The sequence below is a fragment of the Lonchura striata genome, chromosome 2, assembly GCF_046129695.1.
Source record: "Lonchura striata isolate bLonStr1 chromosome 2, bLonStr1.mat, whole genome shotgun sequence".
NCBI lineage: Eukaryota > Metazoa > Chordata > Aves > Passeriformes > Estrildidae > Lonchura > Lonchura striata.
The window spans coordinates 32626625-32652536 of record NC_134604.1 but is presented as its reverse complement, the minus strand read 5'-3'; the positions used below and the strand labels follow the sequence as shown (position 1 = coordinate 32652536).

The window sequence follows — 25912 nt, the reverse complement described above, 5'->3', positions numbered from 1 at the left end:
AATACTGATAATTTTAAAACTACAGTATCATTTAGGTGAGAAAATACCTCTAAAATCATTGAGCCCAACTGTAAACCCAGCACTGCCAAGCCCACCACAAAAACATGTCCCAAGAACATAGTAGCTTCTATGATGACTTCTTCTGGTGGCTCAGCCAGGTGTTATCCCCATTATTCTAAGGAGGGGAGTGTAGGACCACAGTATGGAAAAAGTTATGAAATAGTGAATAGTTCCAGTGCTTGATTACAGTTTTCAGAGAGGGCAAGTACTCACTGCTGAAACAGGTGATGGCAATGGCAGTGGTGGCTTTATCTACACTAATAAATGAATGAAACCAGGGCACAGGCTTTAGAACTGACCTGTGACTGTGCAGACTATTAATACTCTCACTGAGATGTACTTTACCTGAGCCAGCCAGCAATGACCCAGGCTTGGTCAAAGGACAGAATGTCACATTCCCAAAAGCAAGTTTTACAAGAGCTTCATAGTTTGGGAAGGAGAGTGTTTGACTGGTTTGAAAATCCTTGGCTACTTTATTTCATAACCTTTAAGATATCAGTACCTCTGCAGACCACAACCTGCAGAATCCCAGGTTGTTCTGGAGAACATCATTCCTAGCTGCAAAATCAGTATCCCTTAGGACAGCAAACTCTTTTTTTCTCTGCACATCTCATCTTGTCATTTGAAAGGCAAGCTGATATTTCAGCTGCAAGATGGTATTTCTGTGGTTCACATTCACATTTAAAAGAGCCAACTGACCTTTTCTATTTTTGAAAGAGTGACTTCAATCAAGATGCTGAACTTTTTCACTGCAGCCAAACCCTTCAGCAGAGCAATGATCCACTTGTCTATGTTCTTCCCCAGGGGCCAGGACACCCAGTCAATCATCCTGAAATGAAACACAAGCTCTTAAATAAATTTAATGTTCCACTCTGGATCAAACCTCCTCCAAACTGGTGTCCAGTCACTGGGATGAGACAGACTCTTCACAAGACATTTCACATGTTATTCAAAGAACAACAGAGTCTGAAGTAGAAATACCACAATGTCACCATCACACGGTGGTTTATCAGAGGATCAGGCTCAAGTCTGAGTAAAGTGGGGATTTTTTCAAAAAAATTTAGTCTAGTCAAGTTCAAGTGTTTAAATCTGGTGCAGTGCTCTATACACTACTCACATGAGGATTTGATTGAGGTCTCTGCACTGTCACCATTAGAAAACAAATTATACTGGTTTGATCTCTGCATTGTTGCTGGTAAGGAAAAAAACACTCAGATTCATATCTTTTAGTCCTCTGTGTGGGAAACATTGATTTCCAAAAACATATTAAAAAAACTCCACCTGGAAACTCTAATAGAAGCTTGAATGTCACAGGTAAAAAATTTCATTTCTAGCCACTCAACCAACATGTGGTCAAGTTTCTGCAAGAAGTAAGTGCTTTACACAAGTTTCTCTTAAAACAATAACATAAGTTTAAGTGATGACAGATTTTTTTCTGTTTAAATTTAATGCTAACCAGGAAGTAAGACTTGGGATCTCCAAGCATCAAACTTTGCTGATCATTTCAGTACCTTTGATTTGAAGATACCCCAGACCTTCAGGCTACACCTCAGTTCAGCTACCTTACCCAGTCAGTTCCCTTTGCTTATAAATTTGTATCTCATGCAAAATAAAAGAAGGGAAGATAGACCACTACTAGGCAAAGAGTGGGAATTAGTGAAGTTTACAAGAAACTGGAAAAATTAAAGTCTAGTCAGTAAAAAAACCTTGAAAAGCAGAATGTGCTGGGATGCTGAAAAATAATAAAAGTCAAGCCAAGTTGGATAATAAAGCAAATGCCAGAGAAGATTGCACAGACATTTGCACCAGAGGAGAACAAGGAAAGCCACGCAATCTCTGTATGTGAAGATGCACAGCTGTCAGGCATCATCAACACAAGAGGAAGATCAAGGAGTCACAAGGAAGACGCTGAGGATTAGAAATGCAGAATTGGAAGGAAATGTATTGATTCAAAAGGCATGCAAGGCACTAGAAATGGAGGCTACAGGAACTCATCTGCTTGAAGACAACCAGGCAGATACCAGATGACTACAAGTTCCCAGCGTAACAGCAGCCATGGAAAGGACCATCACCATCTGTGGTGCAGAAGGAAAGGTGCTCTCCATAGCAAAACAAAGACACCCCAGGCTGTGGTCAGGCTGCCATGATGAACATGGTCACAAACACCACCATCTGTGCCCAAGACCAATGAACTGTGTGGAAGGAACCTGTTCAGGTGGTAGGAGAAATGAAGAACACTTCCTGCAAGAAAAGCTTAAAATAACCTGGCTTGTTTAGCACAGCCATGAGAAAGCAGAGATGGGAAGGGACTGCTCTTCCTGCACATATTGAAGGAATAAACACCAGGGAGGCAAAAGATATTTCAGCTATTTCTGTTGGCATAAGATCAAATGAACTGTAAGATGTCCAGAAATACACACAGACTGGCTGTTAGAAGAGAGACTTGACCCACTAAAGCAACCCAGTGGTGGAAAAGCTGTGAAAGAACAGCAGTGGGAACTTTGTCCTGCTTTTAGGAGCAGAGCTGAACACTCATGAAAGGGATCTGTAATGTCAACGCTATAAAGCAGGGAGATGGATCCAGAGATTCAAAGGTACATTTTCTCCCTATCTTCTTTAAAAAGGCATAAAATAACCTTATTTGCTTGAAGCTATACTTTGTCAGCACTGGTGGCTAAGTTACAGTGCTGCCCGTGTTGCTATAGTAGGAAGAAATTACATTTTTAATTTACATTGCACTATCCACAAATATTTTAGTAGTGATGATCCTAATTTGATAAAGGAGTCATTGATTTGGTATGCTAAACTTTTAAAAGCCTAGACCTTGATGTCCAGAGGCAGCATGTGCCTGCATAGCTGTGTGACAGCAGATGCCTTCTGCATCTGGGCTTGGGCTCTTTGGAACAGATACATCCCCAGGAAAAAAAAAAATAAAACCCAAATCTATGAGTACCTCTGACATCACAGATGCACAATAACAGCGTTTATCTAAAAATGGACAAACTCTGTAAAAGAGATTGTGGTGTACACTTATGCCAGCAGGTGACAGCCTTGCTTTTTTTATCACCACTTGTTCTTTACATGCTTGACCAGAAGCTCTACACAAATACAGTTTATTCCCCTGCTACTCTCAAAGCCAAAATTTGGAAGAAAACACTTCTGCATGCAACCAGTTTGTCAGGGATACTAAGCTAAAAGATCTTCAGTTTGTACATTTTCCTTTGGTTTTTCTAGGCATGGAGCAGACATATCAAACAGCCTGTGGTCACGCTGGTTTTGGGACACCTACCTGCCATAAACATGCTGCCAAAACTTCAACATTTCTCCTAAATTATATTAATTACATTTTGCAGGCTCTGACTAATTATTTACTCCCTCTCCTGCATGACAAAGACTGTTTTAAGGAATGATGCAATTGATTTGGCACCCTCTGTATTTAGACACTGGCATTCTAAGATTCATCTGGATATTGCAGCAACAACTGTCCAGAAGGAGAAGAAGATGGAGAAGAGAGTTAGGAACTGAACTGATAACTTCATATTTTGTCTTGGGTTGCTCTGGACTCTGGGAAAACCATGACCTTCCTTAGCAAGTCAAAGAGAAATAACTCCTTTCTGCATACATAAACTTCCCATCAGGAATAACATGTTTCTGTCATGTAACCTTATTGGGAAGGACATGCAAATCCTGTAATAAGAAGAGGAAAAAAGATGCAAAAAAGGGGAAAAAAAGAGGAAAAAAGAAGTGAGATCAAGTCAGAGCACCTCCCTTGTGTTAAGTGCACACACCACTGCATGTGAGTATCATCTATTTAAATGGAGACCTCTAAGGAAAACATGGATTAAAGACAGAATAATGGAATTACTTAGGCTGGAAAATACCCTCAAGGTTATCGAAGATACACCTCAGCAAGTGCAGAGCAAGGCACTGGAGCACAGAAAAGCTGTAGGACTTGGACATAAGAGTGCAAAGAAGACCTGGTGATGCCAAAGAGGGCACTGGTGCTGCAAAGACCAGGTCTGGCATGTCAGGTAGCCTTTCACCCACACTCTTCATCATGCTTTGACTACATCTGTCCAGCTGCAGCACACCCACCTGACAAAGGCCAAGGCAGGACCTGGAAACAGTTGGGCATACCTCCCTCACATAAGTCTTTAGTTGTGACTGGTGGCTTAAGAAGATACCCTCTGAAGGGGGACAGAGATCATAATGAAATCCTGAAAAGGAGATTTTTGGGAAGAAAAAGGCCTTAAAAGTTTCAGGGGGAAAAATATCAGATGTTTTCAAAACAGCCTATATTGGACATCCCATAATGCAATTTATTTCTAAGAAAATAAACTAAATTAAATCAAACACATATAATAATCACCATAATCATAATAAAAGCTACTCTTTATTCTAGTTCTCTAGGACCTCAGGGCTAGAAGAAATAATACAGAAGTTTTCTTTTTCCCTACACACTCCTCACCAAGCAGCACCAGCCAAGCTGCTTGAGATAAAACCACACAAAGCATTTCTCCAAACTGAGTTAAAGCTTTCACTCCCACAGCCTCTCCCACCTGCCAATGGCCATCATCATTTGCACATCAGTGATGCTGTCATCATTGGTGAGGTTTCTTATGACGCCATCCATGAGCTCCAGAGGGACAAACTGAACCACACTGGCCAAGGCATTGGAGGGCGCTTCCTGCTCCTCTGCAAGACAGGGGTGAGCCCCAGAAATGAAGATGTTAGTTCACAGGAAAACCAGGCACACTAGGTCATTTATTGTCCTAAAAAACAAATAATTTCTGCCCACAAGAAATAAGATCATAGAATTGTTTAGGTTGGAAAAGCTTTCTATGATCATGTCCAACCCTTAACCCAGCATTGCCAAGTCCACCACTAAACCACATCCCCACATGCCACACCTACACATCATGGAGCAGATACTGAGCTGCTGCCAATGAGCAGTGTAGAGTCCATCATTGGCTGTGCTAGGAGGAAAATTCCCCAGATCACAGTGCAACAAATAATGAAGCTGGATCTTAGCAGATGGCTGTTCCCTGAAGCCATATGTAGCCCCAAGGGAGGAAAAGATTACAGGCATGTGTTTGGCCCCACCCAGGCACCAAATTTCTTCTGCTTGCTCTCTTTTTACTAAATACTGCAAATAATTGCAAAAGGATGCAAGGATGCAACTGCAATATTTCCTGCCTGGAAATGGGCCTGCTTCCAGTGGATAAGGCTGTCATACTGAAAACCCCATCTCCTGTAGTCTTAGGAATAGCTAAAGGAGGAGCTCACCAGCCTTTCATGGCACTGGTACCTCCCAAAAACCTTCTGAAACCCCCCACAATAACCTAAAGGCCCCAGAAGTTGGATAAATATTGTCTGTCTCACCCTTAGATGCAACCACCCTTCAGACAGTCAGCAGGGCTTCATACCTCTAGGTCAGTGAGAAATAACTGCTTAGCTTTATCCCTAGTATCTGGTAGGGAGCTGGCTGTGGGGCACCACAAAGTCAGCCGAAAGAGAGGGCATTCCTAAAAGCTCTCAAGTTCCACTCCAACAAGCTGCAGATGCTTTCCCTTAAGCCCAGCTGATGCTGGAAAGTGCTGAACACAAATTTGTTCTGCAAATGCTTTGATCCTGTTAACAGCTCCTGTCTGCAGACTATCTCTGGTTTCAGGGTGATATTGTTTTCCCAGCTCAGAGCCCTGGTAACTTTTAGAGATGCTTGTCTATTATATTTCATCTGTGGCTGCATTTCTGTAGTGGATGAAAACCCTGAAAGATGTCAAACTAATTGAGTTGGACTTCATCAGAGCCAACATTTACATTCCCAGCCTTTTTATAATCATTATTTTTAAATTACCTGTTGAAGAAATTATAGTGAACAGTTCTTTCAAAGAGGGCAGGATGGCTGAGGTCTGAGTCCTCCAGATTCTCTGCAGAAGACCACTCACTTTGTTCACCTGCTCCAAAAACTCCATGATCTCCTCTTCTCCCTCGGAGACGCACTGGAACTGCCCGATGCAGCGGATCAGCTGCTGACAGAACAGGAGCTGGTGTTTTCCTGTGGGAATGCACTGGGGATGCTGCGTTAGGAGTTTGCTGATCTTCGCACACTGCTTGGGGCTGGGCCTCTCGCAGACCTTCCGGAGCACCTCGATCCTCAGTAAGCTGAAGATGCTGTTTGCTGATGGGCTTTCCAGGACAAACTGCAGTCCCAGCTGGATATAATCAAGTACATAATGGCTTCTCTTCCCCAGAGGTCCATAGCCTTCCTGGAGGAGACTCAGCAGGAAGCGGACATTGAAGAACTCCTCAAATTCCTCTGGGTGATAGTGGCCATAGACCTCCAAAACCTCTTTCCCAATCTCTCTTTTATACTTGGTGTCCCCAGTGAGATAAAGCTTGGTGGACAGCTCCAGCATGGACCAGCACTGCTCGCTGTCCATGGGCTGCTTCGCCGCCTCGATGACGCGCCTCACAAGCCCTTGTTTCACGTTGTTGGGGTAAGAGGACATCACTACAGCTTCCAGTATCTTATCCATCTCTGCTCCCTGCTCCTAAAAGAGAGGGACACAGCAGCAGGTTAGTTCAAGGAGGGTCTGCTGAGCTTTTAAGCCCAAGCTGGGGCAAGGAAGGTCAAAAAAGCAGAGCTATTTGGAACCACTCTGAAGAGGATAATCCTTGTGGCTTTTTCATGTAGCATTCAGAAAAGTTTCCACTCTGGTGATGTTTGACTGAGACTATAGCCCCCAAACAGAATGAATATAAAAAAGATACAGAACTTCTTCTGGTTAATCACACATCTGAACACTTTTGTCTTGCAAACAACCAAGTACAGACCACAGAAGGGATAAATGGGGAATTAAGGGAGCCAAGGTCTTACAGTGGTATCTGCTGGCTCAGGTGTCCTCAACAGGCAGAGATGGTCCCAATGATTGTCTTCACATTCAGGAAGGAGAGAAAAGGCCTGGGAAGCAGAGGTGGGACTGCAGCTTCTCTGTGCAATGGCAGGGGTGTTTGTTTAACATTTACACCGTGCTGCCAGCCACTCCATCTGAGTGGTGCAGTCTTGGCTGCTCCCCAGGGACCTGCCGCATTTGTATGCGGGACCAAAGCGAGCGGGGAGAGAAACTGCAGAGTCAGGCAAAGTTTCCCATTTGTCACAGCCTGAATTCACCAGTAATAAGGCATTACAGAAGAGTTTAAAAAAACAAGGAATTCCCAAGGAAAAGCTCAGAATAACATTTATAACCAATTGTTGGATGTACCAAAAAAAAATCCAAGAAAAGCCAACAAAAACCAAACCATTATAGAGTGATAAAATTAGACGTCAGGATTTATTATCATGTATTACAGGGACTAAAAAAGCTCATCCACAGCAGGTCCCCCTAGCACAGTGCAGTGCACAAATACACATTTGGAGAAGGTCTCTTCCTGCCTATAGCCTAAAATGAGCTGCGCTCGTGTATCTGACTGGAATAATAATCCCCACCTTTCTGTTCCTCAGCTCCCTAATCTGTGAAATGAGAACAACATGCACCAATTCCTAGCGGGCTTGGTTGAAAGAGCCTTCATTAGCACTTGGCAAGCATTTGAAGTTTTTCAAGTGGACAGGGTTATGAAGAATATAAATGCAGATGACATGTGCCCCAAGTAGGGTTTTCACAGATGATGCCCAGAAAAGACTTCAGCAGATGCCGTCCAAGGACCATGCCATCCCTGGAGTAAGCCTGTATCTGAGCAAGAGATTATCTTTTCTCCTGGTAGACAGCTGTTTGAAGGTGGAGAAGTAAAACCATGCCAGACACAAACATCAAGCTCATACTCACAGCTGCTTGGCTGGGAAGCCTTCTCACTTGACCAAATATCACCTCTTCCCATCACTGGTTCCCCACAATCTCACAGAATGGCAAGAAAACATTATTGATAAATACATATACAAATATATATATATAGCCACCTCCAATCCAGCGATGACCGCAGGCTAGATTGCAATGCCTCTCCAGGAACCACCTTGTCCTTTCTGGCCCCTGCCTGCTGACTCATACATTCCTCTGCTCATGTGCTGGATTTATTTCTTCCCCATCAAGCATTACTGCTGCCTTCCCTGCAACAAGCTATGGCAGAGCTAATGCTCTCCATCACACTACTTTCCCAGGTTAGAATATATAAGCAGGATTCCTGAGGGACCAGCCTGCATTAAACCAGTGGCAAACGAGGACAAGATAAAATGAGAAGACAAAATACCACAGATAATGTCTTTTCATCTCAAACAGAAAGTACCACAGTGTCAGAAAAGGCTAAAAGTCAACGTGGAGAGCAGATGGGGCTTGCAGACAGTCCAAAATCAGGAGCATTTGTCCTTGTTGTAGCTCAGTGGTTACCTTGACCACACACAAACTGGCACACACCTGCAGTCAGGCTGGTAGCCCTTTCACCTCCTTTCTGCAGGTTTCCAGCCTGATCCCAGCCACCCTGGTCATCTGGAACATAGATAAGGGGCCAGGAGGAGACAGAAGGATCTACAGTGCTCATTGGTTATATCTCACTATTACTTCCCTGGAGCAATCAATGCTGAGCCTAGCACAGTGATTTGGAAACACCACACAGGCAGGATGGCCAAACAATGGCTGCACTTCTTTTAGACCTAACCCCATAAATCAGCACAGTTCTCTGGTGTATGTGGTGTTGGGTGCTCTCACTGTCCCTCTCAGATTTGATGGTGGCCTACCACTGTCCCCACTATGATCAGGCTTTTAGCTACTTTAGCATCACCAAACTTCACCAAATTTTCAATGCAAAGAGTAATTTCATCTGAATTTTGAGATAAACTTGCATCTCCTAAAAGGCTTGGTTCTTCCTCAGGCTGATCACAGAAAGGGACAGGAGGATGGGCTTCCTCAGTGTTGCTGTCTGGAGTGCAACTGGGTCATGACTGACATTATGTAGTAGGACAAGGCTGAAACAAACTCCTTCCACAGTCAATAGACAAACAAGTCCCAAAGGATCATATTCCTCAGCAGGAAGCATCATAATGACTTATATGGACATTAAGACCTTGAAGACACACAGGGAGAAGCCCCTGAGTTGACCTTGTGGTGAAGGGTCCATGCTCTCCTCACCAATGAAGGCCTTTGCAGGACAAGGCTGGCCTTTAGGTAAGACAGTCCCACCTGCACCCCTCCAACCACCCTGTGTCAGCAAGAGGGGACAGACAAGCCCATGGTTCTGCTGTGCATCAGGGTAGACCAAACTGCTCCCTAGGTCTGGGCCAGACAAGGCCAGGATGGAGAATGCCAGCCAGGCCATATATTGCAATCTTAGAACTACATTAAAGCGACATTTAAGTGGCTTTGTGGTATGCAATAATAAGTATTATAGTCTTAAAACTGCACTAAAAAAACACTCTAAACTAGAAGTTCATTCACATGTTAAAGGCTAGGCATTAAGATGGCTAATTCAAGATAAGCACCGTCCCAGGTGCTTTCAGAGCAATATCAGTTTAAGCATCTAATATTAATTTTTTTCTCCCAAGACCTCCCTGGAAAGTGAATCAGGGTTTTCAGAGGAGGAGTAAAGTGATTTGGAGTGTTGTCTGTAAGATCACTGTCTCATTTGTTGTAGAAATTGGAAGTGTGTCATAAACAACCCAGGGAACTGCAGGAGAGGGAAGGATGGCTCACTGTCGGGCAGCTGAATGCTACCTTGGAGATCTGGTTCTCCTGTTTAATACTGACATAAAAAAGACTATCTATTCAGACAATCAAGCTTCTATAATGAGTGTTCCTGAAGTAGAACAACCTTTTGCACTTCTTCCTCACCAGCATTAACAACACACTGAAGAGCTGGGAGGATTGGCTCATTCCTGCTTATGAACAGAACCAAGTTCCTGGAGCACACAAGGATGAAGTAGAAGGTCAAAGAGTTAATTATTAAACTGAAGAGTCACATTGAAGTTCCCATCTGTTCTGTAGCTCACATAAAACACAGAGTACACAATATGAGCTTTGGAGGGAAAAAGAAAACATCACAGGAAATGGCAAAACTGTCCTACTATCCCAGTGAATGACTGGCAGGAATAACACATGCAAAATCAGAAAATGAGGAGAAAAAGAACCTTGGGAGGTCTCTAGCCCAAACCCTGCCCATAGCTGAAATCAACCCCAGCTGCTTAGGGCTTTATCCATTAAGGTCTAGAAAATATTCCAGGGCAACCTGCTCCTGTTCTAATTAGCTCATAGTGGGAAAGTTTTCTCTATTTGCAGTTGGAAGCTCTTGTTTCAATTTATGTCTGTTTTTTCTCATTCACCTGCCTTTTACTCCTGTAAAAAGCCTGGATATGTCCCCTCAATAGCTTCCTTGTAGGCACTGGGGAGCTGCTGCCAGTGCCCAGCCTTCAACAGTTCAAGGAGCTAGTCCATCCCAGCTGAGCCCATCCCAAGAGTTCATCCTAAAATACTTTGCATTTGTCTTTGTTAAATTCCATGAGGTTCATGTCAGCCACAGCATGTCCTGTTTGGCAGCCCTGTCCCCAAGCATACTGACTATTCTTCAACTCTGGCCTCACTCACAAATTTGATAAAATTAATTTCATCTCCTTCTCCACATTATTCATAAAAAATATGAAAAGGGAAAGGTCCTAGGATAGTTCCAGCCTGTTTCCTACCCAATTACCAGTCCACACATCTGTGTTTGATATAAGGATGGTGCAGGTTATCTCAAAAGCCTTACTGACATCAAAGATACTTGCTGACCACAAGATGGCTCCCTGAAACCCAAGCATGTTCTAGAAACCAGAGAAGGAAAAGGAACTTAAGCAAAGAGCAGCATTGGCCAGCTTAGTGTTATTCTTCAAACTGAATAAACTGAAAAAAAAAAAAAACCCAAAAAAAAACCAACAAAAAAAAACAACCACCCAAACCCAACTTCAGGATGAAAAATCACTTTTGGCTTTGCTTGGGTCTAGTTTCCACACTCCACTGTTTCGAGCTGTACTTATAGTTCTCTTCTGCCCATTCTTTTTCTTTAATTAGGATTCATTTCAATTGAAATCTATCCAATTATTTCTAAATCAATTCACTCCTTTATCCCTGCCAGCAGCATATTTCCAGTAAAGTCTCCTTAGTACTTTTTGCAGAATATAGTACCAGTTTCCACACCCTAGGTCTTAGCAAAGCTCTGAAAACATAGATGCAAAATGTACCTTACCTTTAGGGAACCTTAGTAATAAATTCAGCACATTACCTACAATGGCATCATAGAGACTTTGATAAATACCACTAAAGAAGGAAAAATAATTCCCACCATCCAAATGTAGAGCCACACAAAGTGGCTTGCTTCTGAATTACAAAGAAGAAAAATATCTACTTCCCTGAACTCCCTGGAGGTCTGGAAATACAGAAATGAGACTCACCTTTTATTGTCCTTAACTCCTGCCAAAACGGTTTCTTTTATGTCAGCCAAGACATTGCTGCTATTCCTGCTGCATCCTCCAGGCAGCCAGGCAATTAGGGCTCAATCCTGCAGCATGCAGAGCTGCTGCAGGATAAAAGGGAGCTCATATACTACCTTGATACAGCACAAAAAATGCTCTGTTCTCTAAAATTTCTACAAAATTTGCCATGACTTGGTATACAACCTCCTACAAGGACCAGCCTTGTTGTCACCTCTCTGGGTCTGTTTTCCAGAAATATCAAAGTAATTGTGTAGTACCAACGTTTTGGTTTTTTTGTTGGGTTTTTTTTTTTTTTTTTTTTTCAGGGAACAAATGTCCAATAAATTCATAGGCAAAGAGGTTTTTTTTTGGTTTTTTTTTGTTCAAAGCACATCTCTGTTCATCCAGCTAAGAAGGAGAAACCACAGCCCACACATCATTACCACATCTAACAGATACTCATGTTATTGTAGCAATATGAAAACTGAGGCACATTTAGATCATAGAATCATAGAATGGTTGGAAGGGATCGTAAAAACTATCTAGATCAAAACATTTGCTCGAGGAGATGGAATATGCTGTTACAGAGCCAGCACCCAAACCTCTTCAGATCTGCAAATACATTAATGGCAACGCTCCACTGTCCTTTGCTTTCAGCTGCTGTCTGAGTTGAACCTCATAAAGTGCTGTGGCAGAGCGGAGCACCAGGTTAATTTTTATGAGATCTAAGCTGAAAACTAGAGCTAATAACTGCAGAAAAATCCCATTAAATAGCCCTTTAGAAAAGGAAGTGAGACTACCCATTTGCAGTCACAACAGGGAAAAATTGCCAGCACAGAAGCCTGGCTGAATTTTTGCATATGATTATAATCTGCCTTTCTAAATTCACCTTCACTTTTCAAGATCACATATTCCTTGCTTCCTGTCCCAGACTCTTTTCCAATGGCAGATTGCACTTGTGTTGTGTGTCTACTACTCACTAGAGTTAATTACTTTTGGCTCACAAGGCTCTTCATGCTTTTCTATCCTCGGAATCAGAACCGCCCTTTAGTACAGCACCGATGGAGATTGCCCTTCACCACAGGCAGCAGATTTGGAGCAGGAGGCTGTCCCTGCACTCTGCAGGACAGTAGCTTTCAGTTCTCTCTAGAAAGCTCAGTAGCTTTCTGTTCTCTCCAGAGAGTGAAGGTTTATTTAAGGCATTGTCACCCAACTGGACTGCGGGAATTTTGCATGGCTTTGCTGTACATCAGGGGCTCCACCTTGGGAACAATGAGTTCCGCTCTTGTGGCTACACTCTTGCAAAGGTCTCAAAAAAGCAACCAACAAGAAGATATCTATTTGCAATCAGCCTAAATTTATCATGTAGTAATCCCTACCTTCTTTAAAATTTGTTGATACCTTTGATCCACAGACCACTGTGGACCCCTTTCCTTTTTTCTGCAGTACCATGTATTTCATTGTTCTTTTTTCCTCTAAAATATCATAAATATGTTTGACCACATCATACAATTCTATCAGCCCTCTCCAAGTGACAACAGTGCTGGGCAGGCTGCCCTATCTCAACCCATCTATCTTACCTATCCTACCCTGCTCTCTTATTTCTTCAATGCTTCTTCTTTGATCCCTTTGGTGCACACAGATCCCTGAGTTTCTTCTCTTGCTGGTTTGGGTTTTTTTTGGGGGTTTTTGTTTTTGGGGTTTTTTTGGGGGGGAGGGGGGGTTTGTTTGTTTTTTTTTGTTTTGTTTTTTTTTTTTTTGGTGGTTTTTTTGGTTTGGTTTGGTTTGGTTTTTTTGGTTTTTTTTTTTTTCGCTGTTAGGCACTCAGTCATAAAATTCAAAAAAAAGGTTTTGGCTGGATGTCAAAGCAATCAGTGCACTACCAAATAAAGCCTACGGCTCTAACATTTCATCCTCTCTTTCTCCAGACTGCTCTTCCCAGGTCCATTCCTTCCCTTCAGTCAACAACCACAGACACACATCTCTAGTACATACTGGTATCCTTTTCTAATAAAGCATCTCAAAACCATCCCTAGTGTATTATCAACCATCCTGGTATGCATACAGAAAGCAAGACACAAGGAATTAAGTTCCTCTCTGACTTGAAAATCAGCAGGAGAGAAAGGGGCATGAGGTAAGGCTTGCTCAAACCACCAGACCAGCAGTGAAAAACCACTGGTTCTGTGGCTGAGCCCAGCACCAACTCCAGAACAAAAATAACCCACACCAGTTGCTTTTGATTTCTCTGAATTTATTTGGCATTGGATGCCCAAAAGCTCTGTTCTGCCTGCAATAGGTAAGTTTTTCCCAGTTTTCCTCCTCACATCCTCCAGCTGAAGATATCTTCCTTTTATTTCCCCAGAAGACTTCTGCTTTCCTGCTTAGCTAGAGTTCTCAGCCTGGGCTGTGGCACCCTACTTCCATAAGGCTTTATACTGGGAGTGTCCAGATCCTGCACTGACCTTCAGGCCAAGGGTACTTTCTATCACTGTCCCTGGAGACTGTAAATACATCTACTCCGGAAAGCTGGTTGTTTTCCTGAAGGTATTTATAGCATTCAAATCACTCTTCTTTCTTCAGGTTTCTGTCTGCTTTTGTCTCTGTATAGAAATTAAAACCCTGGATATAACCCAAGGAAAAACCACGTCCCGTTCACCAAAGCATACCAGACTGAGGGCGGCTACTGCCGACGCTGCCTGGCATTCATCAGACACTGATTCACTGTTTGGAGACAAAGATCTCCAATTTTTGGTGGTGGCTTCAGGAAAGGAAAAATGGGGTATGATGCCCATTTGAGACCTCAGTTTTCCTCCAGCCCCCAATATATTTGGCTTTTCAGCCAGTTCAGAAAGCAGAAATGCAAAGTGAGACCATGGCAAACTTTATGGACTCCATCACAAAGGTGCCCAGAGCATTTTGAGACCCCTTCTCAGGTGAAAGCTTAGTTGCATCCTTTCAGTCTAGGTAAGGCATGCTGTTGAAATTTCCCTGCCACCAGATGCAGCATGGCATAGTTGATCTCCTAAAATGCTATGAAAACCTCATAGCAGTGCAAATATTCCAACATCTGCTTTTATTCTTCAGTAACACCCACAAAGTCCAAGACAGGGCTGATCTTATTTGAAATTGGATTTGATCTCAGCTAATCTGAATTTGACCCTCACTTTTAGAGTCTTTGGCTCCCTATCAGATGGGAATATCCCAAGTTGTCTCTCCCCAGGTCAGCTTCCCCAGGGAAAACCTGAATCTGTCTTGGCAAGTTTGTTATAACAAGATGCTGCCTTCTAAACAGGTTTGCAAAGTCCTGCAGGCAGATGAGGAATGCACACACCCCCACTTTCCAATGTTGCTCCTGTATTTCTCCCTCCAAGCATTCACCTATAGTCTAATTCCCAAAAAGCCAAATGCTCAAGCTCCCCTCCTTCACCATGACCGTCTGCACCCTGAACACAGAGCATACCTCTGTCCAAGCATCTCTCTGGCAATCCCAAAACCCGGCCCTTTCTCCCAAACTCCTCCCTACAAGAATCCCTCTCTTGAGCATCCTTCCTGTATCTCAGCTTTTTCAGTAGTTCTCATCCCAACCATCTCTACTGCATACCTCACTCCAAGCCCTCTGCTACACTGCAACCCAGAGCATCCATCCCTCTGAGTATCCTTCCCATCACCCCTACCCTTCTCCTGAGTATCCCTCCCTCAGAGCATCCCAGTTCCTGAGAATGCCAACTCTATCCTGACACTCAAGCAGCCCTTACTTCCAGCTCCTTCCTGCATCCCGACCCCTGAAAAACCTTCTGCATCCCGACTGCCAAGCATTCTTGCCTTTGAGCATCCCTCCTGCAACGCTTTCCACCAGCACCCCTCCTGCACCGCTTGCCTTGAGCAGCCTATCTGCATCACTCACCCAGAGCATCCCTCATTCCCTCATCCCTCCAGCATCCCAAGCGCCCCAAGTATCCCCTTCCCTGACTACCCCTCCTGCATCTCTTTCCCTGAGCACCCTTCCTATATGCTTCTCACTGAGTATTCCTCCTGAATCCCTCACCGGAGCATTCATCACCCCAAGCACTCTTCCAGTATCTCTTACCCCGAGCACTTCTGCATCCCTCACCCAGAGTATCCCTCCAGGACTCCTTTTCCCAACTGCTCCTTCTGCAACCCTTCTCCTGGGCACCCCTCACGCCGAGCGTTCCTCCTGCATCTCTCACACCGAGCATCCCTCCTGTACCTCTTTTCCCGACTACTCCTCCTGCATCCCTTCCCCTGAACATCCCTCCTACATCCCAAGCCCAGACCTCCGCTACTGCACCACTTCCCCAGCATTCGACCCCTCCTTCCTGCGATCACCCCAACCCCTGACCGCCCCGCTCCTGAACCCCTCTCCCTTCCGCCCGCTCCGCGTTACCTCCGGCCGGGGCCGGGATGCGGCGTGACCGGCTGCGAGCCGCAGTCCTGGGGCAGCACTGGGCAGGGCCGAGGGCGGCGGCGAAACGAAACTACATCTCCCAGCGGGCCGGGCCGAGCCGTGCCGGGCCGTGCCGGGAGCGCCGCGCCCCCCGCTTCCTCCGCCTCCCTCCGCCTCTCGGGCAGCGGCGGAGCTCGGCGGCTGGAGGGGGCGCAGGTGGGTCCCCGGCGGTGCTGGGGGGGGATCCGCCCGGCTGGGGGGCGTGGGGAGGACCGGGGGCACCCCCAGCGGAATTCCCCGAGCGGGAGGAAACTGAGGCACGGGGAGGAAGCGGGCACCGGCGGCCGGGAGCCGCGCATCTGGTCCGCTGTGGGATGCGGGAAGGACGGGTCAGCCTCTTCTGAAGGGGAATTTGGGGTTATTTTTGGAGCATTTTAAGCTAATTCAGTATTGTGAGCGCCTGGCTATGCAGGGAGGAGCCGTACCAAGGATTGTCCGTAACAGGGTCGGGCTTAGAGCTACTCTGCAAACTTCGCACATTCCCCTGCCCCCTTCCAATGAAACATCTCCGAAATTCAAGTATTCACGGCGACTCCAAGCCCTGTATGCCCACACTCGCAGCTGGGTCCATCTGGGTGATGGGAGTGATATATGCCCTCCAGAGGGTCTAATTTTGGTGATGCCTCCCTTGTTAGCGTGATTTCTGAGTGGATTTTGCTGTGGTGCGACAGCATCCGTACTGGGAATTAGCCGCCCTCTAATTGCAGGGATGCTCTGGAAACAATGGTGTCAGTGGGAGATGAGGTGGAAACTGGATTATTGAACCACCTCGTGTGTCCATCAAGCAGGTGGTGGCTACCACGTGTGCCATGAAACTGTTCAGGGACAAAATAAAGTGGTCCATGAAGGAAATAAAGTGTATCTGGAAAATACTCCAGGCATGCCAAGTGATACTTAAATGGGTGCTGGTACAGGACATTGAAAATCAGTGAAAACTTCTGCCAGAAGAATAATATATATGGCATAATATATTGGACTGTACAAAGGGTTCCATGAGCTTGGAAGGAAAAATTATGCTGCCACTGCCCTGAGACCCCAGGCAGGCTCCTTTCTGGCAGGCGGTGGCAGTGCCCTCCTGACCATCTGCACTGCCCACCCAGCAGCCACTGAGCCTACGGGTGTTGAAGGTCACCAGGACAGCGCTGAGCACTGCAGCACTTGGGCTTTTATTCTCCAGACCCGGCTGCAGCCGCATCCCCGTGGCTCTGCACTCCCTCTCCCCCTCCATCTTGTCGTCTGCCGTTCTCCTTCGGCAGCACTTAACCTTCTTTCGTTCTTCTGCTCCCTGCTGTGTGCTGCTGCTTTTGTTCCTCTACTCTCAGGAGGAACCTGACCTTTGCTTCATACCGCTCCTTGTTTTTACTAGCTGGGCACCGGCCCTATTTCCCTACCTCTGCCTCCCTGCCCTTTCTCTTTATGCGTAAATTCAGCATCTGCAGAGAGCCTACATGAAGCCTCCTGCGTTCAGCTGCATCCCTAAGCAAGCAGCCCAGGAGATGCTCAAGGGCACAGAGGTGCAGGTTTGGAAAGGGATGAACACACACTTATCGCACCCGCAGCAGACCAGGGCTGTTATGAAACTCCCGTTCACGCTTTCCCATCCCTCCTGCGGCTCCCTGGCAGAACAGCGTCAGGGTCAGAAAATTAAATATAAATTAAATATAAATTAAATACAAACAAATAGCAGATAAGCAGCCGCACTCCGAAGGTGGATGGTCAGTATGTCTGTCCCCCGGCATTGTAGCCGCCGGCAGATCAATAGCAATTCTGTAGCAAGAAGAGAAAGGAAGGCTGAGCCGTCGTTTCCTGCCTCACGCCTGCTGGGAATTTGAGTCCCCTCCCAGAGCTCGTCACCACGTCCCCCGTGCCAGCCTCGGGGTGAGCGGCCTTTCCCCAGACGCCCGCTGGAAATTTCCAGAGGCACCACAGTAGTCCCGAAACAAAAAGCTGCTGTGCCGGCCCGCAGGCGCTTCATTTTGGGATCTATTGCTCCTGGCAGGCACGCCATGCTCTGCTTCACGGACTGAATTTAAGCCTCTTACGTGCTGCTCAGTTGGAGGGGTTCATATTAAGTGTCCAAAATCAGGTGGGTCCGTTCTGCAGCCATAGGAAAACATGGAGTTTCCTCTCTAAGATTGCCATAAATAAGCATATAGGGTGCAGAGACTGTATTGAGAATGTTTAACCTTCTGTCGTAAAGGATGAGCTGACCTAAGTAAATGCATCAGGGATATATGAAGGGAGGGGAGAGTCTATCCCTGCATAGGATTTTGTCCAGAATTCCTCCTAAAACTTAGCTCTCAATGGTGCCTGCTGTCTGCTGAAATCTGGGTAAGTGGTCATGTGAGGTGTGGTTTGTTGGGGTTTTTTAAACCCTTAAATACTATTTTCTTTGTTGTTTCTGCCCTCCCCTTTTAGTTAGTTTATTATTATTAAATAATAAACCTCTCTTTCAAGAGGTGACTTCTAGGTTTCAAAGTGCCTTGTTTGCAGCCTTCATAACACAGAAAGGCACAAACTTGTAGGGTTTGGATTCCTCCCGAGGTTGTCTCCTTGAGAAGGGACAAGGCACAGAACTGTTCTGCAGGTAGAACTGCAGCAAGTGCCATGGGCTAGTCTGTGTCCAGGTCTGGCGTTCTCAGCTTTATGAGAGTTTGTGAGTTTGTTTGTTTGTTTGTTTGTTGCTTTCTAAAGGCTCAGGTGTTGTAGAAACTGGAATTTTTACCTCAAACAAAAACATGTATTTCAGTAAGACACAGTGGAGCAAAGTGCTGCATGCCAGGTGTGGGTAAAACCCAAAGCAGAACAAGCTTCACAAAGGAAGGAGCATCTTTGCCTGATGATGTGTTCACAGTTAATATGCTCTAATGGAGCAGACTGGAGCCCCATCCTGCAACAACCGTCTTTTGCTGAATCCCATTTAAAGTCTCCAGCAGCCAGACAGGTGCCTAGCCATTTCTTTTTCATACTTCCTTTTGAGGTGAAATCAATCCTGCTCCTCCCAAGGCAGAATTACTTCCTATAAAGCACTACCTGATCTGTCTCTTGTAACATTTGTCTACTTCATGTGGCTTTCACCATCTCTCTTGGGCAATACTCAAAAAGCCAGAGAGGTTTTTAGTCTGGCTGCTCTTCCTGATGCTTAGCAGAAATGGTCCCTGGCTTGCTTTAATTCTGTTGCCACTTAGGCATCATTCATTGCGTCAAACTAAATAATTAATTTCTTCTTTTTTTTTATTTTTCCTTTCTTTTTCCTGTGTGTATATTTTGTGGTTCACTGTTAGTCCTACTTCTTACAGCAACGGCACATATTTCACTGTCTTAAATACAGAATTTCCAAGTTTTGGTTGTCAAGGGATGTTTCATAGGTGAGCTATTAAAGGCTACATGAAAAAATAAACCAGCCATGCAATCTTTTGACATAAGGTTAGGAGGCACTGGTACAGCTTACACAGAGAATCTGTGGCTGCCCCATCCCTGGAAGTGTTCAAGGCCAGGCTGGATAGGACTTTGAGCAGCCACGTCTACTGAAAGGTGTCCCTGCCCATGGGGTGTGGGTTGGAACAAGATAATCTTTAGGGTCCATTCCAAGCCAAGCCATTCTATAATTGTGTGATTCCATCAAATTAAGACCATTAAAAACAGTGACTTTGTAAATGGCCATGTAATGCTACATCTTGAAGCAAAAACTCTATTTCTGTAACAGCATATGTTAACTCATATTTCAGGGGATGTTACAATTTTAATGCTTTTAGTACCATGTGTAAGGGCTTCAGAGGCCCTAAGCAGCCTGTGGGGTGGACTTTGGAAACCTTAACTCAACATGATCCTCTTCAACCAAATTACAGATTGCTCTTGCTTTGCTGTTCTGTGTTTAATTAATCTCATTAATTAAATCCCCTGAATGATACTAGGATCAACTGGTTATCCACATCTTGGGCATTGCCTCTGAAATCCAGAAGGATTGATTCATTTTCCTTCCCTGACATTTTTAAAGTGAAATGTGGCAATCAATTTCTTTTCCTAATTAAAATCCTGTTTTAAATTATCTTTATATATATATGTATATATATAGAAAGAGCTATGGCTATCTTTTGACAACCATATAAACATATCTATAACTTTAGACTTTCTATTAAACTGCATTCTTTTTGCTAGGAAGGAGAGATTACAGCTGTATGTGTTTTTCAGTAGTTGAAAGCATAGCAATATTTGTGCCATTTGTTTACAGTTTACTTAGATTGGGAAATCGTGACTGGTGGGTTTTTTTTTGTTTTGATGATTACTGTACACTTGTGGGTTTTTGCCAAGTTGGGTGAAACAGTCACTCAGTTAAATTATGTATACAGAATTTTATTTATTAGCTAATTAAAGCGCTCTTAAATGTGATGAATACAGGAGAGGGGAAATAAACTTATCCAAAACTGTTCAACATTCAAAATAATTATGAAACAAAGTGGTCTGATGAGGATGGTTCTAAATACATGAAAGCATTGATGAGTGAAAACAATTAGCTTTTCTCATTTTGCATACTTGCATACCTTCCTGCTGTGTCAACCCCCATCATTCTCCCAGCTTCAAACCAGTTATTTGCTCAACTAAACTCATGGGCTGGAGGGCTATTACAGAAATGTTCTCTATGCAGCTGTTGAGGATGCTCCTAGGAGTCAAACCCAAGTTAAAATTTACAAGCTGTGGTCAGTTGAAATGCTTAGATGCTGAGACAGCAGCTTTGGTTCAGGAGTTTGACTTTTTTATAAAGCTGACCATGCACTGCTGGTTTCTCTCATTTTACATCATGTGGTATGAACATGACTTTAAATCAAATGTAGATTTTACCCCCGTCCATGATATTAAAAGAGGTATTTAAATACAGGTTGCTCTTGGAAACACAAAATGAATCTTGTGTTCTTCAGCCAAATTTGCATCTTCAGCTATCAAATTAGATCTCTAGCTAACCTAATTTGAGTGAATTTTAAATGCTACTTGGGGAGGAGCTACACAAAATACTTCACTGTAATTCTCTGTTTCCAAGAACTGTAACCCAATTTATACTTCTTCTTGGTGACTGTAGGTTATAGAATCATACAATCATGGAATGGTTTGGGTTGGAAGGGACCTTAAAGATCATTTAGTTCCAACCCACCTCCTCCTGCCCACCATGGGCAGGGACACCTTCCATTAGACCAGTAACGTCCCATGTCCAAGATCAGATACTCTTGGTACTTCCTCTTTGTGAAAATCTCACCAAGAAGAAGTGATTTTCATGCTGTATTCTTCTACAATCTTTATATTGCATTAGCAGAGCACCCAGGCTTCAAAAAACATGGTAGGGGCTGCAAATGCTGGTTGAATGATTAAAGAGAGAAAATTTACAACCCATTTTATTTCAATTTTTACAGGTTTATGAAAAATAGTTTTTCATAAACAAGTGTTTAGGGAAACAAGCAGCAAAGACTGACTTTGCCCAGCTACTCCCAAATATGTTGGTTGGTCAATGCATTAAGTCCATGTTGATTATAAATCCAGTGGACATTCATGCTCATTTGTGCTCATGTTTTTGGCTCTTCTGAGGTTCCCAGACTATCTGATTCATCTTCACACTATGAGGATATAAACCTCTAAGAAATGTGATGAATTGGGCAAAAGAAGACAATTAGGAATGACAGCTGAGGAATAGTTATCCTCCGGACTTATCCATGGGCAAGATATTTGCCTCATTAAATGTTTTAAAATTTAATCTAGTGCAGAGGTAATGGGCAGGTTCAAAATCAGAGCATGCTGGTGTCCTGGGAGAGCAAAATCGAGTCTGTATGGGTCTTCAGAATGCAGAATAGAGATAAGCAGAATGGGCTGTCCAGGGTATGTGTCTGGGCAATGCCCAGAGATGGGAGAGAAGCAGAGCCCGCACACTGAGAGGCTCCCAATCTCTGTGCTACTCTTCCAGCTCCGGAGCTAAGGCTTGGTTTGATTTCTGATGCTATTGCCACCAACATCAGAAATCAAACCAGTTTGCTGGCATAGATACAGTCTCCAGCCTAAGAGAGCTCATGTTACTGCCACACTTTTTGCAGCATCCCTTTTGGACTGCTGATAAGAAAACAGTTACAGGAAATTTAAATGTTACCTGTTCAGGTTGGACTGAGTTGTCTGCCTCTCATTCAGGCTATCAGTGAGGTGCTGGATCACAGTAAACCTAGGACAGATGATGAGTTGAAATGAAGATCTGTGTCTTTGGGCTGCTTGGTGGTCTTGACCATGAGCTCTGCCAAGAGAAGACTTGTCACAGACACATCAAAGGAAACATCTTCCTCTGTGTTCGACTAAGTCTGGCAGACAGCTTGAGGAAAAACTCTTATGGGGTAAATAAGCAGGTATGGGCTCAAAAATTGGAAAGCTTTACCGATGAAGGAAGAACAGGTTGTTTAGTCTACAGAAGCTTGAAGGGCAGCAGAGGTGGAAAGCAATGAACATGACTTTTGAAGTTATTATCAGTAATGCTTCTACAGGCTGTGTTATTTGTAGGGAGGTATGGGGAAGTTTCTGTTTGATTAAATATGAAAAAAAGTAAAATCCATTTTAGGCTGCTTTTGTGATTGCCTGATTGTTATTGTAGCAATGCTTTTGCAGACATACTGCAAGCCCTTAGGGAAAAAAATCCATGATAGCCACTCGTGCTACAGAATTAAATCAGTTGAAGCCTCCACATGATCAAGTTTAAACAGCTCTTGACTCTAAATTGGGTTGAAGTCTTCAAAGGTGGGAAGTACACTGAGACTACAGTTCAAGGGGAATTTAGCATTGGAAAGGATAGGTTTTTTCCTAGAGTATATTTGGCTGAGGATAGTCACAAGGATGGTCTATGGTCATCAATGCACGTGTTGTTGTGTTGGCCTACACATGCATCTTTATTTGCCAGTTTTGCTGGATGCATGGGACCAAGGCATTCACAGGGATTCTCATCTGCATCTTTCCATTATTGTCCAGTGGGATTTGGCTGTGTGCCAAGGGCTAAAGAACAAAGTTGAATGTTAGTCTTAACCAACAACCTAAAGACAGGTTCTCCTTTGACCTTTGTTAATTATCTGCCCTAGGTTGGGCCAGTTTTTCTTAGCTAAATGTGCTGCTGTCTAGAGATGTATTTGTTTCAGAATGCCATTAGCACTATTATCTGGGTTTTAGCAGCCGTGAAAGAATTGATATTCCAGCACAGGCAACCGTCTCTCTATCTGCATTTTGCTGTGACTCCAGAGCTGATAACAGTGGGTAGTTAGGAAAATGCCTGCACTTAAGTTCAATTTTAAGGGAGCTTTCTGTTCAATGGCTATAGTTACTACAGCAAGAGCTACCTCCCGCCTCTGGTGAGATTCCTGCTGAGCTGCTGATACATTCAAACTCAGCAAACAAAGAAAAAACAGATTTTCACGTCCTCAGGTAGCAGGAATAATGGTCCACCTGCACAAGGCAGCTGAGCTGAACTGCAATGGAGACAGCTGCACCAGCCCTGGCATTGGTCCAGTTCCAACACACAGTAAGGCATGCTGAAGATAAAATGTTGTGTTTTCTCCCTAAACTGACTCACTGTGGGATCAGATGAGTGCCAGAGGTGGCATAACGGAGGAAGATAGTATGGTGGAAGGCAAGGGGAGGTCATGCATGCCCTTCCTATGGTTTAATTGCACCTTAGAACCCCATCCTTAGTTCATGTCAGCTGACAGCAGAGGCGCAGAGGCTTGGTGTGGAAACAATGTCAACTGGAATATGGCCCCAAATGATTACAAAATGTTTTCTAGGGTAAAGCACAATGGAAGGAAAAAGTCTGGTGTTTTTTTTAATGAAAGTAACCACAGACTGTCATGTGCTTAAGGCAGCAACTGCTGTCTGGCTCCCTGCTATGTATGGCTGACTGCACGCAGACATTATTACTTTAATCGTAGCTTCAAACACTGTGGAAGATGTTGGGTTGTGTCAAGTTCTTGTCCTTTCCTTCTTTGCACCCTCTGAATTCTCTGTTTGTGAGGGAAATGAGGTCGTACAAGCCCAGAACACTACTTTGAAGTCTGCCCTCATTGTAGGTATTGGTAGGAGAGATGCACTTTTAGCATAATTGTAAAGGTTTGGAAGACTCATGATTTCTGGCACTTAACTGAATTAAACAAAGTCCTCTTCAAATCTGTTAGGAGAAAAAAACATCCTTATGCTTGTTCTCAAGATACAACCTCAAAAAATAATTCCTCACTTCTAATTTCTATGGTGAATTCTTGCCACATGGTTACCCTTATATATTTAGTACTATTTATATCTTTAGTGTAACCTTTCAAAAATATTAATGCAACTAAATGTGTGGTATTGGATTTTTTTTAATTTTTTTTTTTTTTAGAATTAGTCCCAGCACCGTGACTTTTCCATCATGTCAGAACCTATCACGCTCAATGTTGGAGGAAAACTCTATACTACCTCTCTGTCCACTCTGACTAGCTTTCCAGACTCCATGCTGGGGGCCATGTTTAGTGGGAAGATCCCAACCAAGAAGGACAGCCAAGGCAACTGCTTTATTGACAGAGATGGCAAAATCTTCCGCTATATCCTGAACTTTTTGCGAACTTCTCACTTGGACCTTCCCGAAGATTTTCAGGAAATGGGCTTACTGCGGCGAGAAGTAGATTTTTATCAAATTCAGCCCCTGATTGAGGCCTTGCAGGAGAAGGAGGTAGAGCTTTCTAAAGCAGAGAAAAATGCCATGCTTAACATCACCCTAGATCAGAAGACCCAGACCGTTCACTTCACTGTCCGAGAAGCACCCCAGATTTACAGCCTGTCTTCCTCCAACATGGAAGTGTTCAGTGCTCATATCTTCTCCACATCGTGCCTGTTCCTGAAGCTTCTTGGTTCCAAACTGTACTACTGTTTCAATGGAAACCTTTCCTCAATATCCAGTTACTTGCAGGACCCCAACCACTTGACCTTAGATTGGGTTGCAAGTGTGAAAGGCCTTCCCGAAGAGGAGTACACCAAACAGAACTTGAAGAGACTCTGGGTGGTGCCAGATAATAAGCAAATCAATAGTTTCCAGGTGTTTGTGGAAGAAGTGCTGAAAATAGCCATGAGTGATGGTTTCTGCATAGATTCTGCTCATCCACATACTTCAGATTTCATGAATAATAAGATTATTCGCCTAATTCGATACAAGTAGGAATGGCTGTTGTGATGCCAGCATGGCGATAACACAGGTTAAGTGTTTCCCTTTAAAACACACTTACAGCCTAATTCAGAATCATTCTTATCTGGATTAAGAGTCACTAACAAGGAGATGACTGTCCTTTAATGTACTTACCAATACGACCTTCCAGAATGTGTCCATATTCCAGACAGAAGCAATATTGTCTAGCGCCTGAATTAAGGACTGGCTCTGTCTCTGCCTCTGCCTCTGACCTGCTGTACAATTCTGGGGAAAATCACTTAAGTTCTGCCACCTCTACATTTTCCAGCTGGAAAATGGGTGATCCTTAACCCGCATTGCCAGGGGATGCAAGAGTTTGGTAACCATGGTTTGGAATGTATCTGAAGAATGGATGCAGTGAAAGATATCATGGAGCTGCAGTGCAGCAGACAGCCCTAGGAGCACGTTTGCCATGCCTTGCCATGTATCACCTGTGCAGAGCATTCAAGAAGCTTTGGATCTGCAGAGGAGAAGCCTTCCCACATGCACTCAAGACAGCTGTAAGGGATGGGACGAGTTGCAAATGAGTAAGGGATCCCATCTCTTTGGGTTCAAAAAAGGATTTCTGTGAAGCTGGCTTGGGTTTTTTTCTGAACCCTGTGAGGAAGCCCCTGCTTTATTGCGCTTTCAGAGAAGCTGTGTTGGAATAATGTGACTGGCAAGGAAGCCATAGAAGAGAGAATGGTGTTATTACAAATGAAGAAGATTAAATCTTTACTTTTACATTCCAAAGGCA

General features: G+C 44.0%; 2 protein-coding genes across 4 annotated transcripts in view; one reads left to right on the top strand and one right to left on the bottom strand.

Moving 5' to 3' along the window:
* Positions 1-16035, bottom strand: part of USP35 (ubiquitin specific peptidase 35) — a 26279-nt gene extending 10244 nt beyond the window's left edge. The window contains exons 1-4 of one of the 2 annotated variants that reach the window (XM_021533852.3): positions 15897-16035; positions 5918-6614; positions 4620-4755; positions 760-889 (exon numbers count right to left, since the gene is read on the bottom strand). In XM_021533852.3, the coding sequence (XP_021389527.2) occupies positions 760-889; positions 4620-4755; positions 5918-6599 (948 nt within the window). In that variant the 5' untranslated portion in view covers positions 6600-6614; positions 15897-16035. Of the gene's footprint in view, positions 1-759; positions 890-4619; positions 4756-5917; positions 6615-6940; positions 7049-15896 lie in introns of those variants that run through there. The other variant, XM_077781301.1, reaches the window with a different exon arrangement.
* Positions 16003-25912, top strand: KCTD21 (potassium channel tetramerization domain containing 21). Of its 2 annotated transcripts, none has more exons than XM_021533855.3 (2): positions 16003-16112; positions 24337-25912. In XM_021533855.3, exon 2 carries the CDS (start codon positions 24367-24369, stop codon positions 25147-25149), a length of 783 nt encoding a protein of 260 aa, XP_021389530.1. In that variant the 5' UTR covers positions 16003-16112; positions 24337-24366; the 3' UTR covers positions 25150-25912. The 2 variants fall into 2 exon arrangements, with proteins under 2 accessions (XP_021389530.1, XP_021389531.1); XM_021533856.3 differs by lacking the exon at positions 16003-16112 and adding an exon at positions 17728-18042.

Coding starts and splice junctions, on each gene's coding strand:
- KCTD21 (XM_021533855.3), top strand. CDS start 24,367: ATGTCAGAACCTATCACGCTCAATGTTGGAGGAAAACTCTATACTACC.